General features: G+C 38.5%; 1 protein-coding gene across 1 annotated transcript; it reads right to left on the reverse strand.

The window, feature by feature from the left end:
- Positions 1-10705: 10705 nt before the first annotated feature.
- On the reverse strand, positions 10706-16625 carry LOC140235416 (uncharacterized). Its single transcript, XM_072315441.1, has 4 exons — positions 16419-16625; positions 14326-14514; positions 11924-13609; positions 10706-11287 (listed from the first exon to the last, which is right to left on the reverse strand). Exons 1-4 carry the CDS (start codon positions 16623-16625, stop codon positions 10706-10708), a joined length of 2664 nt encoding a protein of 887 aa, XP_072171542.1.

The following is a 16625-nucleotide window of genomic DNA, read 5'->3' on the forward strand; positions in this document are numbered from 1 at the left end:
TAAACCAAAATACAGTACATATAAGTGATAAAATCGATCATGACTAAATATGTATCTATGTGGAGTTAATCAAGGTGTAGGTGTATGCAGAAATCTGCACAAAAAAAAAAAAACAGACTTTCTGTACTCTTTTATAGACTTTAACATAATGAAAATAAAAATGCTAAAATACATTCCTGCACAGGTAAAACTGCTCTGAATAGAAAAGAAACATCTTCTGCAATAAATGTAATGATGTGTGAATAGCAAAAAAAATAAATAAAAAAATATTTAACTGAATTTCTCATTGAGCAAAATCAGAGTACGTGTACATGTACAGTGCACTCCCGTTACAACGAACACGGTTATAACGAAATTTCGTTATAACGAAGTAAAACTTCTGGTCCCAAAATTATCACCATTAAAGTCTATGGTACAAAATTCGCTTATAACGAACACGGTTATAGCGAAATTTCCGTTATAACGAAGTCTTTGCCGAGCGCCACAGACAAAGAAAAACAAGAGAAATGTGCTCCGTTATAACGAAATGCGAATTGCTTTCGAAAATACGTAGCGGAACAAGCATTTACAGCGTCTCTGCATGGGCGAATGCTTCACATCACTACGTGTTCGCTCCTTGTGTCACGCACAGTTTCTGAAGGGAGCGTTTAAAGGTCCAGTTTACCTTTGGGAGCAGTGATTTCAAAAATGTTCAAGATATCACATTTGATGAATATGTGTAGGTCTGTTGTATCACAAAACGACCTACCATATAGAATTTTTGCAATAAAGCCTAAAATATAAGGAGATATCAGTATTTTTCTCAATAAGCCGTAACTGTAGACGGTTTAATCTGGAAATATTCTTATTATAACTATTGTTCACATTTTGTGTATTTAACAATACTTAACATCGATTATATGGATTCAGTTTTTTACAGTGGTTGTTTCTATCCCTAACTCGCATTTTAGAACTAGTTTAAAGCACAAATGCTGGGTTTTTGTTTCATCTGCAAATGGTAAACTATGCCTTTAATATAGTAATACAATAATCCCAAGGAACATTTTACATAGCTTTCCAGTGTATGCTAAGGATTCAGCAAACAGAATATGATATATATGCATGGTTTCCTTGTTTTCGTTACATATTGTATTGTTCGGTTATAACGAAATTTCGTTATAACGAAAGAAAACTGCCGGTCCCGAGCATTTCGTTATAACGGGAGTGCACTGTATATGGTCACGCTGAATATAAATATTGATCAAAAGGTCATTGTTTCATGGGTAGCATTATATAGATTATCTTTTCATTATTTACTTGCAGTGTGAATGGTTTCATTTGGCACACTTTTTTCGCTTTCTACGTGCAGAATGTTCAAAGTGATAATCTCACCAGTAATCACTGTCCCATCTTTAGTGCCAAACAGTCAAGCTGAAATGCTTTGTTTTAATAGTTGATCACGAGTTTGACTGCCTCATGTTATTACAATTTAACACTTTCAATGAAGGGAAATTACAGCACATACCTTGCACTTGGCAAGGATTTTCCTCAAATTTGCCCAAATGTGTGACAATGCATGCCCCCCCCCCCCCACTTTTTTTAACAGGCTAGTGTTCATTCATCCTACTTGCCAAACAGTGAATACTAGTTGACCCGAGAAAGCAGGTTTGGAGGCACCTTCTTAGGTATGCACATACTGTAGTACGCTGTATCACGAGTCTGCCTCCGAATTTGGCATTATTGATTGTATTCATGTATATAAAGACAGTTTCCATTATGTTGCACACAAATGTAGACAATACATGTACTGGCGCCTTCTCACACCACGGAACAGCATAATGTTAACAAACCACATCCTGTTACTCGTGATTCAGACAAAAATGACTTTCACATCGCCACGGGGGTAACCAAGCGTCTACTTGCCCGATCTTTACAGTGAAAGTTTTAAAATTGTCTAATTTCAGACATGGCTGGTGCATTGCTATAAATGTCAAGTCTGGTAAATGATGTATTGTAGGTGTAGTGTATTTATGTGTTTATGAACTGCAAATTCTTTGTGTCATTGTAAATACATTTTATTCTGAGACTGTCTGCTTTGCATTTGTAGGTACAATGTATCATGCAAAGAATTTATGCATCACTATTCTGTGGAGGAATCATTGCATTCACATGAGATTCAATGATTCTTGCAGATTTAAACAATGAATTGCAATCTCCAAAATATTATGTTCTGGGTGGTCAATCTGTCGAGTTGGTTTAATATCACCACTACGTTGCCTTTTATGACACACCCTTGTGGAAAGCAGTAGTGTAACAGTTTGCATGGCTGTGACTTCACCCAGTACATATGTAGTATTAAGAAAATTGTCAATGTCTTGGTATAGGGTGTATCAAGAGTGAAGCTAGATGAAATTGGGAAGCTGAAGGGTTTGAAAAATAAAACAATTGAATTTGGTGCCTTTCTGATTTTCCCCATCTCTTGTTGGTCTGTATGAGTGATTCCCTTTGTTCTGATTTTTTTTTTCATGTAAAATAACATCCAAAAGATCCTAACCTCTCTGTTCATAGAAACATCTTCGCGAGTATCTTAGTGAAGTTCTAGCATATTGTAAATAAATACTGTATTGTGGTGTGAATGAAGAAATGGGAATTACATGTATTGACATTAAAAAAGAGCAATGCCTTTTAAGAACCTTGACCTACCCAGCACATTTGTTTCTGTCCATTTGTACATACAGGGTCTGCGTAACTACTGTACATGTAATATCAGAATGGAGTTCAAGTTGGTTGTGGTGAGTGAAGTAAAAATGAAACATGCAGAAAGGTGAGACTTTCACAGAAATGAAACCCCCTTCCCATCCTCCCCCCCCCCAAAAAAAAAAAAAGAAAAAGAAAGAAATCTATCACCCTATGAAACTAAAAACTGATGTGTACACAAAACAGTTTTAATATACTCATGTATACACCTGTATTTATTTAAGTTGAAACCAAGTACATTGTATGTAAAGGAGGTGAATACGTCATAACTTCTCTACTCACATTGACCTGCACATAATTCACTAATGAATTTCTTTTTTAAGAAAATAAATAAATAGTTGAAATAATGATAGGAAGATAATGAAGATTGATAGCCTGTGCATCAAATTATTTTTGTGGAGTGATGACCTCATAATTGTGACATAGCAAGGAGTACCTCACAGACCATGGATCAAGCACAAGGCAAAGCGGACAAAAAAATAGACTTTTCATAGTTTTCATAACCTTATTGTAACTTTATTGTTAAAGTTTGATTTGGGCCTAAAACATGAATACATTACAAACAATGCTTATGATTGGTAAGCTGTGTGTAGGCATCACACTTTTTATCAAGAGTTTAAGCCAGTGCAAGCTACAAACACTAGGCAAATAATGGGTTGACGGGGCATAATACATGTATGTGTATGCAGGGGCCGTTACTCTGAGAGCTTTAAATAATTTGTGCTATTAAAATCAGCATTTACTGGTAATTAGCAAATTGATATTCTGGGAGCTCAATTAAGTAAGAGGTTCACTAACAACCATGACGACAAGCATTTTGGTGGGAAAACCTTGCGCATATCAATTCGTATGTAAGTGTACCTCTGAAAATAAATAGAGTGGAAAATGTTGCGGCCTGAATTTTTACTTAGAAACTAAGGAGCGGTTACTGTACACTATTTAAAAATCTTGTTGTCATGGAACCTGTAGAAATCGGACAAAAAAAAAAAAATACAAGGTTGAACTTCGAGGAATCTAATCAATTTACCACGTATGTGAGTTGCTTAGGATGAGAATTTCACATAGTGAAGAATTGTAATAAAAAACCTGTCTGTATTGTAATGCACACTGAGTTCGTTGACTGTAATTTAAATATATACAGTACAGCTGTATGTAGGTGGGTATAGACAGGACCATGTATTGAGGGCATATTGCATGCTTGGTCATCATCTAGCTAGGCGTACAATGTATTTAACAACACATTTGATTGGATGGAATATTAGATGGGAGGAACATCATTTTCGGGTACTTGAAGGACAAGTTCACCTTCATAGACATGTGGGTTGAGTGAATGCGGCAAATATTAGAACACATCAGTGAGAGTTTGAGGAAAATCGGACAATCTGTTCAAAAGTCATGGATTTGTGAAGTTTCTGCTCAGTGACGGCTGGATGAGAAGACTACCATAGCTTGTGATGTCATATGTGTACAACGATATAAAGAAAGAATAAAGGAAATTTAACATAAAGTGTATTTTCACTTTTCTTGCATAACAAAAGAACACTCAATTTTTGTCCCCGCCGAACGAGTTCGAGCAGGGGACTATGAAACGGGCTCCGTACGTGTGTGTGTCCGTCCGTGCGTCCGTCCGTGCGTCCGTCCGTGCGTCCGTCCGTGCGTCCGTCCGTGTGTGCGTCCGTGTGTGATCAAAATGTTCAAAATGCTACTCCTTCGCCATTTCTAACCCGATTTTGATTCTGTTTGCTTTATATGATAGCACTACATGGGAGCTTTGAAACTTCTACACAGAATTTCAATTGTGACCTTTGACCTTGACCTTTGACCTATATTGTACATTTTGCTTCAAAATGCTACTCCTTCGCCATTTCTTACCCGATTTTGATTCCGTTTGCTTTATATGATGGCACTAGGTGAGGGCTTCAAAATTTCTACACAGAATTTCGACCTGTGACTTCTTTGACCTTTGACCTTGATTTTTGACCTATATTGTACATTTTGCTTCAAAATGCTACTCCTTCGCCATTTGTAACCCGATTTCAATTCCGTTTGCTTTAAGTGATGGCACTAGGTGAGGGCTTCAAAACTTCTACACAGAACTTTGACCTTTGACTTCTTTGACCTTTGACCTTGATTTTTGACCTATATTGTACATTGCCTACAAAATGCTACTCCTTCGCCATTTCTAACCCGATTTTGATTCCGTTTGCTTTATATGATGGCACTAGGTGAGGGCTTCAAAACTTCTACACAGAATTTTGACCTTTGACTTCTTTGACCTTTGACCTTGATTTTTGACCTATATTGTACATTTTGCTACAAAATGCTACTCCTTTGCCATTTGTAACCCGATTTCAATTCCGTTTGCTTTAAGTGATGGCACTAGGTGAGGGCTTCAAAACTTCTACACAGAATTTTGACCTTTGACTTCTTTGACCTTTGACCTTGATTTTTTTTACCTATATTGTACATTGGCTACAAAATGCTACTCCTTCGCCATTTCTAACCCAATTTCGATTCCGTTTGCTTTATGTGATGGCACTAGGTGAGGGCTTCAAAACTTCTACATAGAATTTTGACCTTTGACTTCTTTGACCTTTGACCTTCATCTTTTTACCTATATTGTACATTTTGCTACTAAATGCTACTTCCGGCGGGGACATATATTACGCACCGCGTAATTTCTACTTTTCCTTGTTCTCTTTCAGAAGGCAGGGGGAATAATGTTACCCTTAACATACACCTGTACGTCAGTAACAAGTCGAAGAAATCTGCATTTTATTAAAAAAGTAAAGTTTTGTGAAATTCTCCTTTTATTTTCCTTATATGGTTGTATGCATGTGACATCATACACTGTAGTAGTCTTATCATCCAGCAGTGACTGCCCAGATACATTAAAAATTCGTAACTTTGGAACGGATTGTCGGATTTTCCCCAAACGTTCACTGATGTGTTCTACTAATATTGTTGCATCACTCAATGCATATGTACAGTATATGAAGGTGGATTTGTCCTTTAATGACACGCTGATTAAGTCCTAAAAGTACCAATTTAGTGCAAAGATACATGTAATTACAAAGTTAATTAAGACCTTAGAATACCACCCCTGGACATTACAACTGTATCTGCAAACAATGGAATGTTCAAGGAAAAGAGAAATGCCTTTGAATATTCCTTAAAAAAAAACAAAAAAAAAAACGACAAAACAGTTTCCATTGCACAAGCTACAACAGAAATACACCATGGAATGCAAGATTGTACCGCAAGTTAAAACTTTTTGAAGAAATTATTCACAGGTCCTATATCACCGTGCCCAGTGAGGATGGTACAATACCTGCAAAGTTTGGTGAACACCTGTCATGGGGTTTTCATGAAGATGTGGAAAACAAAGAAATAGTTCATGCAATATGCACATCGAACGTCTGACGATAAATGATTGCGGCAGCTCACCTCAGCCTTTTTGGCTCATAATTATATGGAGCTATTACAAAAAAGAATGTGTATGTGAGGTTGCCTGAAGACTGTAAATACATGTACACTGTAATTGTATCGCAGAACTCTGCTGGAAGCACTTTTCTTACCAGATTGGCCAGACAAAATGTTTCTTTATGCTACGATGTACCACTAGTGTCATTACTGTTAATTGATCAAAATGTTTTAAGTACATCAAGAGGGCTGCTACATTCCATTCTCATAAGAAATACAAAATTATCCTGGTCACTATGTTTGATGATGACTTACAAAATTAAAGTACAATGTACATAGTACATGTACATTTAATTCTTTTCATCCGTATGCTATACAATGTCATACAATATCTTTCAGCAGAAGACTAGTGATAAAGTTCACACACAGCTGTATCGAGAAATACATGCATGTACTTCAATGTACATATACAGTATTTGCACAATCATTATAAATTCATTGTAAGCATTCTAATGGACAGAATTTGAGTACAGCTTGATAAATGTAAGTACATGTAATTACTGTCACTCATTTAAGTAGAAAATCCCATATAATGCTGATGCATATATGTATCTAGAATTACATACCTTATACAAGTACATCACAAAGTACATACTTTGTATGTGCAATAATGATAAATCACTGTGAGATACCTGGTAATCTCACACACAGAACTGATTATGACTTTAATATATAATGAAAGGTTTGTGTTTCTCTGTAAGGACCACAGGCAATGCTGGTACATGACTGTGTCAAGTAATACACTGTACATGTACATACCATGTATCTTATTTGCACATTTGTGATAATTTGCTGTATAATCCCATTGACTTCTGTACACTATGGCCTGAATTCACGAAGGTGGTTTAAATTTAAACCATGGTTTAGGCAGAATATAATTACTTCTGCCTAGATACAATCGACAGATCAGACTGCGTACATGCCAACAGATGCCAAGTAACAAGCGCGCATTGATACGCGTATGTCAAAGGTACGCCTACAGTGTATTTCATGCTTATTTTTAATAGGCCATGGTCTAGGCAGGGAGGTGTTTCCTCTCACCTCCCTGGTCTAGGTTTAAACCACCTTTGTGAATTCAGACCTATAAGCTCTTTCCAAAAGATACATACGGTATGCTTGTACATTTACTTTCAAATACAATATTTTTCTTTATAATGCCAAGTTTCCACAGTACTTGAAGAATTGCAATTACAGAAATATTACACATAGCTGTATAAAAATGTAATCTTGCAATAATCACAGTTTTTGTTCTCTAAACTTTAAAGACTTTTCCTTTATGATGTAAACAAGCACACAGCAGCACTATATAGGAGAAAAGCTATGTAGATTTCAGATAAATCAGTATGTGTGAACATAAAACAAGTAAGCGATATGCCATACATATTATAAGAAAAATTCCAGCACTACTACCATATATGTTGTACTTTGAAATGTAAGAATATCAATCAAGGTGATTTGTTTTCTGTACACTCAGTGAAACAGAAGCAATAGTCGTGAAAATTTCAGCATAATTATACAGAAAGTTAAACAGTGATATGGACATTTGAAAATACATTGTAGGCCTATTCTATAACATTTCCTCATGCTTTGCTCCTTTTCTCATTGCTAGGTGTCCAATGGGACAATGTATTCAGCATGAGAACTTTTCTTGCACCATGAATGTGCAAAGTGAGAAGCACACAAAGATTAGCATGGATGCATATGTGGCACACAGAAGACCAATAGCCATAATAATTGTAATACCCATTTTTAGCTCAACTACTAAGCAGGTTTCCACGCAGGTTGTGCATTTCAGCTGGTCTTTCTAAAACTTGTTCCTAAACATCAAAAACAGTAAATGCATATTTCATTTTTGCTTTGCAAACATTTAGACAGAACATCATCTTCTAGACAATGGCAAAGCTCTCTTCAACATCATTATTCCCAGTCAAAAAAAAAAGGGGAAAAAAAAGAAGTAATGATAATAATCTGATCAATTTTCTTTGATGAGTTGCTTGTAAAATATTGCATGGATTTCCATTGCCACATTCATTACTTGTCACTGTCAAACTAGTTACACTAGTTAAACTAGAAATGTCGCTACAGCGACTGGTTATACCCCCGCCAAACAACATTTCATAAGCTTTGGTCAAAACAACATTTCATAAGCTTTGGTCAAAAAACTGAGGAAGTAGTTAAATCCGCAAGATCTTTCCTTGATCTTCTGCCATTAATATGCCGTTACCATGGCAACGTACTTTCGGGTACTGTCGAAAAATGCGTCTTGCACATCTACAACCAAAGGCACACATCTGTACCAAGTTTCATGGAAATTGGCCAAAAACTGAGGAAGTAGTTTGCAACACAAAATTTTCCATCATTTTGGCTCATAATATGTGAGCGTGATACCATGGCAACATACGTTTTGTAACTGTCAAGAAATGTGTCATGCTGACCTATATCCTAAGACAAACATTCAATATGAATTCCATGAGAATTGGAAGAACACTGATGAAGCAGTTTTGCCATGAAGCATTTTGCCCTATATTTTACCAATAACATGCCGTTACCATGGCAACGCACTTTTTGCCACTGCGGAAATATGTGTCTTGAACACTAACATATTCAGATGAACATCTGTACCTAATTTCATAAAAATTGATCAAAAACTGTGGGAGGAGTTCGCGACGCAAGATTTGTACCCATTTTTGCCCATAATATGCCGTTACCATGGCAACGTACTTTTGGGTACTGTCAAAAAATACGTCTTGCACATCTACAACCCAAGGCACACATCTGTGCCAAGTTTTATGGGAATCGGTTGAAAACTGAGGAAGTAGTTCGCGACGCAAGATTTGCAACGGACCGACCGCCCGACCGACCGACCGCCCGACCGACCGCCCGACCGACCGCCCGCTGATTCCTATATACCCCCTTCAAACTTCGTTTGGCGGGGGTATAAAAATGGATACTGTTTGTCTTACATCCAGCAAATGTGGGAAAGGGGGGGGGGGTGAAAAAAAAAAAGAGAAAAGCCTCCATCTCTGAAACATCAGTTATACAGAAATGGACACCAATTTTGCCTGTAAAAACTCATTTTTTATCCCATACATGTACAGTATAATGAGAACACTCTTTGAAGAAGTTAAAGGGTGTGTACAGTTCTGGTTGAGGTGAGGATTTAGCTTTTAACATTTTGCGAGATATTCAGAAACCACTTTAATAGATGTCAAAGAGCATGCAATTCTAAGGGGTATCAAATGTTCATTTGATGAAAATCGGTTTTGAAATGGCTGAGATATCCAAAAACAAGGTGAAACAAAGAGATCCTAATAAAAGGCGTGGCCTGTCGCCTTTTATCATTATCACTTTTTTTGGATATCTCAGCCATTTGAAAACAAATTTTCATCAAATAAACGTTGAATCTTTCTTAAAATTACATGCTCTTTCATATTTCATAAGAGGTTTCTCATCATCTCACTTTAATAGGAATGTTCCAAACTTGAATCCCCTAGACAACCAGTACTGTACAGTCCCTTTAATGCACTCCTAAGGGTACAATTTGTTTCCTCATGATTGTGAATCTAAACTGCAACTGAAAAATATCATTTGTATGAAGAAAAGGTTGTGCAAATAAACATTTCAATCAAGCAGCCATCCATCTATAACCAACAACAAAATCTTTCATTACATAATTCAAGAGTTCCTTTTAACTGAGCAAGTCTTACTCTAGCTGGGTGTTTAATACTGAGACAAGTATTGTGAGGTTGAACATGAGACTACACTGTATTTCATTTTGGCCCCCAACATGGCACCTGACTTTAACAGTGTACCAACAGGTCAAAATTATTCTACCAGTAATTTTACCTTGTCACTCCTCGTGATTGCACTGTATCATTTCAAAAATATCACCTGTGCAGTCACTGCAACGTTTAGGGTGAGCTGCTTTGAGATAAGACGTTCAATTCACATCATATTCAGCTGCATTAAAGTTCTCCTTCCACAAACCTCAGTGTACACTGAACCTACACACCCCAAAACAGCAAAGGAATGCCATGACGACGGAAACCGGTTTGGCTTCATTCCAGCTGCAGCATTTCATGTCAGGGTCTATATATTCAATGGACTGAAACAATCACATGGTGCTCTATCCACTGTTGGCACAGTGTACACAGTACACAATATATACATAACATCCTGGCAAAGAGACAGTGAAATGCATTGGCAAATGTTCATATACTTCATCACCTTGCCATCTAGCTCCAACAGACTGATGGTTATCCAGTCTCCTTTCGATCCCGAAATTACTCTCACTGGCTTTCACAAACCACTTGCTTATTATTCCGTCTTTTGATTAGTACTGTATATATCTGCTAAATATTCAGCCTGCATACATAAGTTGAACTTTCCAAGTGTACACCTGTAGTCCCATCGCTACAGATACTTATATTGATAGTAATAGATTAAAAAAGTCATAACCAAAATGATACAAGGATGGAAGTTGGTATCATGAAGCTACATCATGTTCGCTATATGCCAAGCTGTATTCTAATGACCATGGACTCTTGGATACTTTCTGCATGAATGCAATTAAGAACGTCCTCATCCCCGGCTTTAGCACTTCCTTAACTGGCAGATCCCTGGAGGGAATGACATTGACAGACTTTGCACTGACCTCTACAAGATACAGCTTGTCCCTGCATTCACAGGAGGCCTCCAGGACAACGCCATTTTGCGTGCGCCGTTCGTAGACATGCAGGCATTTCGTGACAGCCTTCAGCACAGACTCGCGTGTCGCGTAGAAGGATGAGATGTTGTGCCATATGGGAGTCGCGCCGTACTCGACACTTTCTCGTGCAACATGAGAAGTAGCCAATGAGCACACACAGAGCTTTGTGGCCACTCCGCTGTCCGCACACTTGCCGTACTGACTGTACGCTGTCAGGCGCTCGTAGCTCATTAGGCGGAGACCACTAGTGCTGGAAGACTTGGATAGTGACATCATCATGGTCACAAAGAAAATCTCTTCCTGTTGTGTGGCGTTTCTTCCCGCTTTGGTGTACAGGTCCAACTTTATTACAGCATCCTCCTGTTGAAAGACAATCCCACACACATGCACAAAACAAAACCTTTACATAGTCAATCATCTTGAGAACTGTAGACACTGACAATAAAGAAGGGGGATGTATCATGGCTCATTGTTACTTCAATTATATGCTAAGATACAAATGCCACAAGCACATGAGGGCATATGGCAAGATCTGAGTTGTTTTGAAAGGTAAAAATATCACATAGCTGACCTACATTGATTTCACTAGAACAATAAAACAATAGAAATGAGCTTTCTGACTCTAGCTCTTCAGAAAAAAGTGACATATTTAACGATATGAAAAGCACACATTTGAAACAGACAGCACATTGACTACCATGCATTTTCCTAGATGTTGTATAAAGCTCAATATGGAAAACTCTGGGTAGGAAAACTTCAAAGGCATTTTGGTGACAATATTCAATATGAGAATCTTTATAATGAAATAGACTCTGCTTCCTACCCCTAAAGCTTTCAATGGTATCAATTAGATTGGCAAAGATATTACTATGCCAAATTGATCTGGCTTGCTTTAATAGGCATTTATGACATTACATGTATGTACTTACACAAACATGTACATGCATTCTTGTTGTCAACTTCAAGTGTCATAGAGCTAAATACACAGCAACTCACCCCATGGTAATTTTCTCTGACATTGGCAAACCAGAGAGCCTGGAGCGGCTGACACCTGCCAAATCCTGTCCTGGCCTGTGGCTGAGCCTCCACAAACTGGTTCTGAATAGCGTTGTTCAGCTCCCCGAGAGCAAACTCCGCAAAGATGACCCTGCTGGTGTCGTTTGGCACCCGCGAGTCGTAGTTCTCGCATATGCACACGTTTGGTTGGATGCGAGGGATGTGGTCGCAGGTCCTGTTTGGTGAGATGGCTCTCAGGAGGCCCATGGGATGGGCATCGTAGTGCCTGTGCTCAAGGGCAACCTTCGCATCAAGTCCTGGGTAGGATAGGTACCTTAGCATATAGTGGATGTCCAGTATACTCACAAGTCTGTCCTGGTTTACTTGCAGGGCACTCAGCTGGGAGGGGGACAAAAACTTCCCTGCATCATGGGACAGCATGACGAAGAGTGCGGGATGGAACATCTCGATTCTGCCTTCCTCTGTTTTCTGGATGAACGACCCATAGGAGTTCCCATGATCTGCTAATATGATGGTCATTGTGTTCTCTTGAGTCAGGGTGAGCTTAAGGTAATCCGCTAGGTAGGAGTCTAGATTCTGGACTCTTACTCCATGATCATCGTGGGCCACATTCAGCTCAGTGTAATGAAAATATGGGACTCCCCTTCTCTGCTTGGATAGCTGCAGTTCTATGAGGTAATCTAGCATGTATGCATGTTGATATTCCCCGTTGTAGCAGATGGCAGGAGGACCATGAAAAGGGTCATTGTGTCCATTGTGGTGCAAGATCTCACAATTGGCAAGAGCCAAACCCATCTGGTCAATGCCGGCTGTTTTCATAGCATCATTCAACTTCTGCCAACGGAAGCTGAGCATTTCTTTTGGGGAATGAACAACAAAGTTTTTTGCAATGCCCCACTCCCAAGTCCAGCAAAGGTCTTCCATCCACAGGGTCTCATACCCTCGCTGTTTGAACCCCTCAAGTATGATCCTAGTATTCAAGGCATCAGGAGGCATCTCCTGAACACCAAAGGGTTTCTCAGGATTATACATGGTCCCGGAGAACAACATCTGTAAATTTTCGTAGGTGCGTCCCTTTAAGGACTGCATCAGATTGAAGTTGAACACACAGTTTTTTTCCTGCTCACTAATCTTGCGTAAAGTTTGAACAGTCCTTGGGAGAGACCGGTAAAAGTGACTGTGGGAAACTGAATCCAAAAGAATGACATTGATGTTTAAGTCTGAGTGCCTGTTTTGAGCAGGAGGGTGAGAACCTGGTCTACTAAGTGGCAAGAGCAGTAACTGTTGGGCCCACTCTTCATCATTTTCTTCCATAAAGTAATCTTGCTCAAACTTCTGGAAGCTGTTACCAAGATCATCTTCCATCTCTGCATCCATATCCATAGCTCCATCAGTATCATCAATCTCCTCCACCACTGCTTCATCACCTTCTTCAGCCCCTTCCTCGGCCTGATGGAGCTTCACAGGACACTTGATGAAGCAGAATCCATAGGCTGCCTCTGGCTTGGCTGTCAAGAGGAGGTGTTGCAGGTGCACTTGAAGTTCCTTTATGTCAGCAAACTCTTCCCAGTGCAGGATACCAAGGGCAGGGTTGATGGTCCCAAGGGAGACAGGACCAGGACACACCCTCTGGTCACAGTCCACTTGTACGTCTTTCCCCTCACCCTAGAAACAGCAAGACCAAAAGCCCAGATGTGGTGAGATGCATTTGTACACAATCACAGATTTTGACTAAGTCTTAAACTATTTCCTCTATTCCAGTAGTGAGTAGCCACTTGTGAAGGACAGATTTAAAGTGTAAACCATCTTATTCATTGTTTTAATGTAGCAAAGCATGTGTTACCAGAACGGAATGATATGCAGTGTTCACTGTTCATACAGACCAGACTTCAATAATTCATTTTCAGATTCAGAGACAATGCAGTGCATTTTTTTTCTTGTTTTTATTTTGTTTGATTTGTTGTTATTGTTGTTTTTGTAGTCATATGGTTCATTCTATCTGGATGTTCTCAAGTCAACTGTAACAAAAACTGGGAGCAATTTCACGGGAGCATGAAGTCATGCCAGCATTTATTCACGCTATCTGCACTGTTGTTATGATGGAGAGTATCCTGCACTGTTTGTGTAAGTTTGGACTGGTGCTTTAATCCTTGGCTAAAAGGTGTTTTTTTTTTTTTTTTTTTTTTTTTTTGGGGGGGGGGGGGTGTTTTGCTTTGTGTTTTTTTTTTCTTATTCAATCCCCTCCCTCTCAGCAATATCATTTCCAAACTGACAGAGAAGTAATATCAGCAAAGCCCCACAAGAGGAGCACACAGCATACTCAGATGACACTGATTAGGCTGAGACGCCCTAAAAAGACCGTAAATATTGTTATTCTTCACCTTTATTTGACACAGCTTGTACTTCTCCTGGTGACTACACGTTTCTGCCTTCTGCTCAATGTAGAGATCATGTGCCAGTTGGCATGACCCAGGCCGTGGTGTGATCCTTCTGCATACAACATTTGCAGGTGCTGTTGAGTTGATTTTGAATCTGGGAACGCTGCACTCTGAAGAACTGCTGTCCTGATTCTATATGCAGTGTATGTTGGATAAAAAAGGATATATGCAAGCCAATGCTTACTGTAGCGGCAGAAGTGTGATTTTTCCTCTGTATTTGACTTATAATGCCTACACTCATTCAGAATAATGAGATGTCAGTAGAGGAGATCTGATATGTATATAGTTCAAATATATTCATAGAGAAACGCGGGTCATAAGGGTTATGACAGAGGTCAAAAGAGGACTAACCGTGTCAAGATGACGGATCACTAAGGGGAATCTGACCGACCCAGTGCACTTAGCACCACTGTCGGCATTGTTTCAAGTAGTTTCACTTCTAGAAATCCTTTTTGATATAATTTGTATAGAGAAAAGGGAGAATTGGTTTTAAACAGGCAAAACTTCTGACACTTCTTCACTGTGCAACTATCGGTGATAGAAGGCAGTCGGAATCAACGAAGCAGTGGAGGCTGCAAAATACGGTATGGGACTGTATGGCAACAATTGACTGGGGTTCTCAAACAGTTGGTAAGTTGAGATAGAAGTTTAATACTTGTTATTTCAGCCACATATCAATAGTTGTGCTAATTCAATAGTGATATAAAAAGAAATGTTTGTTGTCATTATAATTTGGTATGATTAAAGGTGTGTACAGTTGTACAGTTGTAGTAGTAAAGCTATACAGCAATTTGTATGTCAAAATCTCAGTTATTTGAAGGAGATTCACACACACACATAATTCCATGCATTGTTATGACTGTATTATGCAATGATTATAAACACTCTGTTGACATTACCTAGACAGGTAGTTTATATAATGATTTGTAGAAGGTTATGAAGTGAACCCTTCAGAATGATGAAGTTATAAGACTTTGTCGGATTACATTGTAAATATCATTCAGTTCAAGTGTTATGTTTATGTTCATTAATTACTGTACTATAATCAATTAAGGCTTATTAGTAACTAGCCAAGTATACACAAGGTGAGCTATAACGACGCTTATGTACCATTTGCAGTAGGCATTTACAGTGTAATTAAAGTGTATTATACATATATTCCTTTGTTACAGTAAACCACTTCACCCACAAGACACTTTCAGGACACTTCTCTACGACACTATACTTCATCACATCACTTCATCCCACGTTCAAATCTTAAGTTCACGTCGTGATACACATTGGTGTATTTTATGTTCAGTTGTGATTCTTCAAGGAATGTTTTGATGAATCGATCATTAAATCAGGACAGGCCTGGATTATTGATTCAAGCAAACAACGAGTTGGACAGTGTTTCATTATTTTCTTGACGACTGGTCGTGTGCCGGTGATGCAACAGTGCGTTTACAAGAATGAATCCCACCCAATGTAGTGAAGCTACACTTACAATGTTGAAACAATCGACTAAACAAAATACACAATCTTTATACACAGAAAGGGAATATTGTTGGATATGATCTTATGATAAAAAAACCCAAACAAAAACATACTGTACATACACCAGCAGTAATCTAATGAAAAGGAAGGTTCCTCTACTGTAGGTGTTAATTTACGGATCTTGAGCAGATGAAAATGAAGGAAAAACATAATTGAATGTGACAACAAAGAACAAAGGAATAGAAAATCCATTTTTCAATAGAGCAAAAGACCACAAAAAGCTGACAAATATTGGTCATGGAGGACTGAAATGACTTTTTATTCAATGTTACAATTTTTGAAATAAATTTGTTTAAACACAATAATATGATTGCAATACAACCTTCAAGAACTCTTCAAGTAGAAGTTCAAGCAAACATAACTCAAAAATTCTTGAATGAAAATCTTAATTAGCACATCATGTGATTATATTCTTGTAGCATCTTACAAAATCACCCACAGAACATGAAGACACATTGCAATTAAAGGGACCAGAAGGAATGGATTGTGGTCGTTCTCACCAACTTGGGAAGAAGATCTCTCTCAATGAATGCAGCACTGTTGATCCTGTTGCCCGCCAAGTGGCCTGCCTTGCCTACATGACTGTGCTCTAGGTTGCTGCTCCATACGCTCTGGAACAGAAGCATAACACTGGAAGCAGCCAAAAGGAGGACACAGACCTTGAAGAGGAATAGAAGGGAGCAGCAATGCCGCCGTATACGCCCCAT

This window comes from Diadema setosum, chromosome 11 (genome assembly GCF_964275005.1).
Source record: "Diadema setosum chromosome 11, eeDiaSeto1, whole genome shotgun sequence".
NCBI classification, from domain to species: Eukaryota; Metazoa; Echinodermata; class Echinoidea; order Diadematoida; family Diadematidae; genus Diadema; species Diadema setosum.

Coding starts and splice junctions, on each gene's coding strand:
- LOC140235416 (XM_072315441.1), bottom strand. CDS start 16,625: ATGGGGCGTATACGGCGGCATTGCTGCTCCCTTCTATTCCTCTTCAAG. Junction 14,515..16,418: donor GAGATCTTCTTCCCAAGTTG/GTGAGAACGACC, acceptor CACTGCATATAG/AATCAGGACAGCAGTTCTTC. Junction 13,610..14,325: donor ACAAGCTGTGTCAAATAAAG/GTGAAGAATAAC, acceptor TGCTGTTTCTAG/GGTGAGGGGAAAGACGTACA.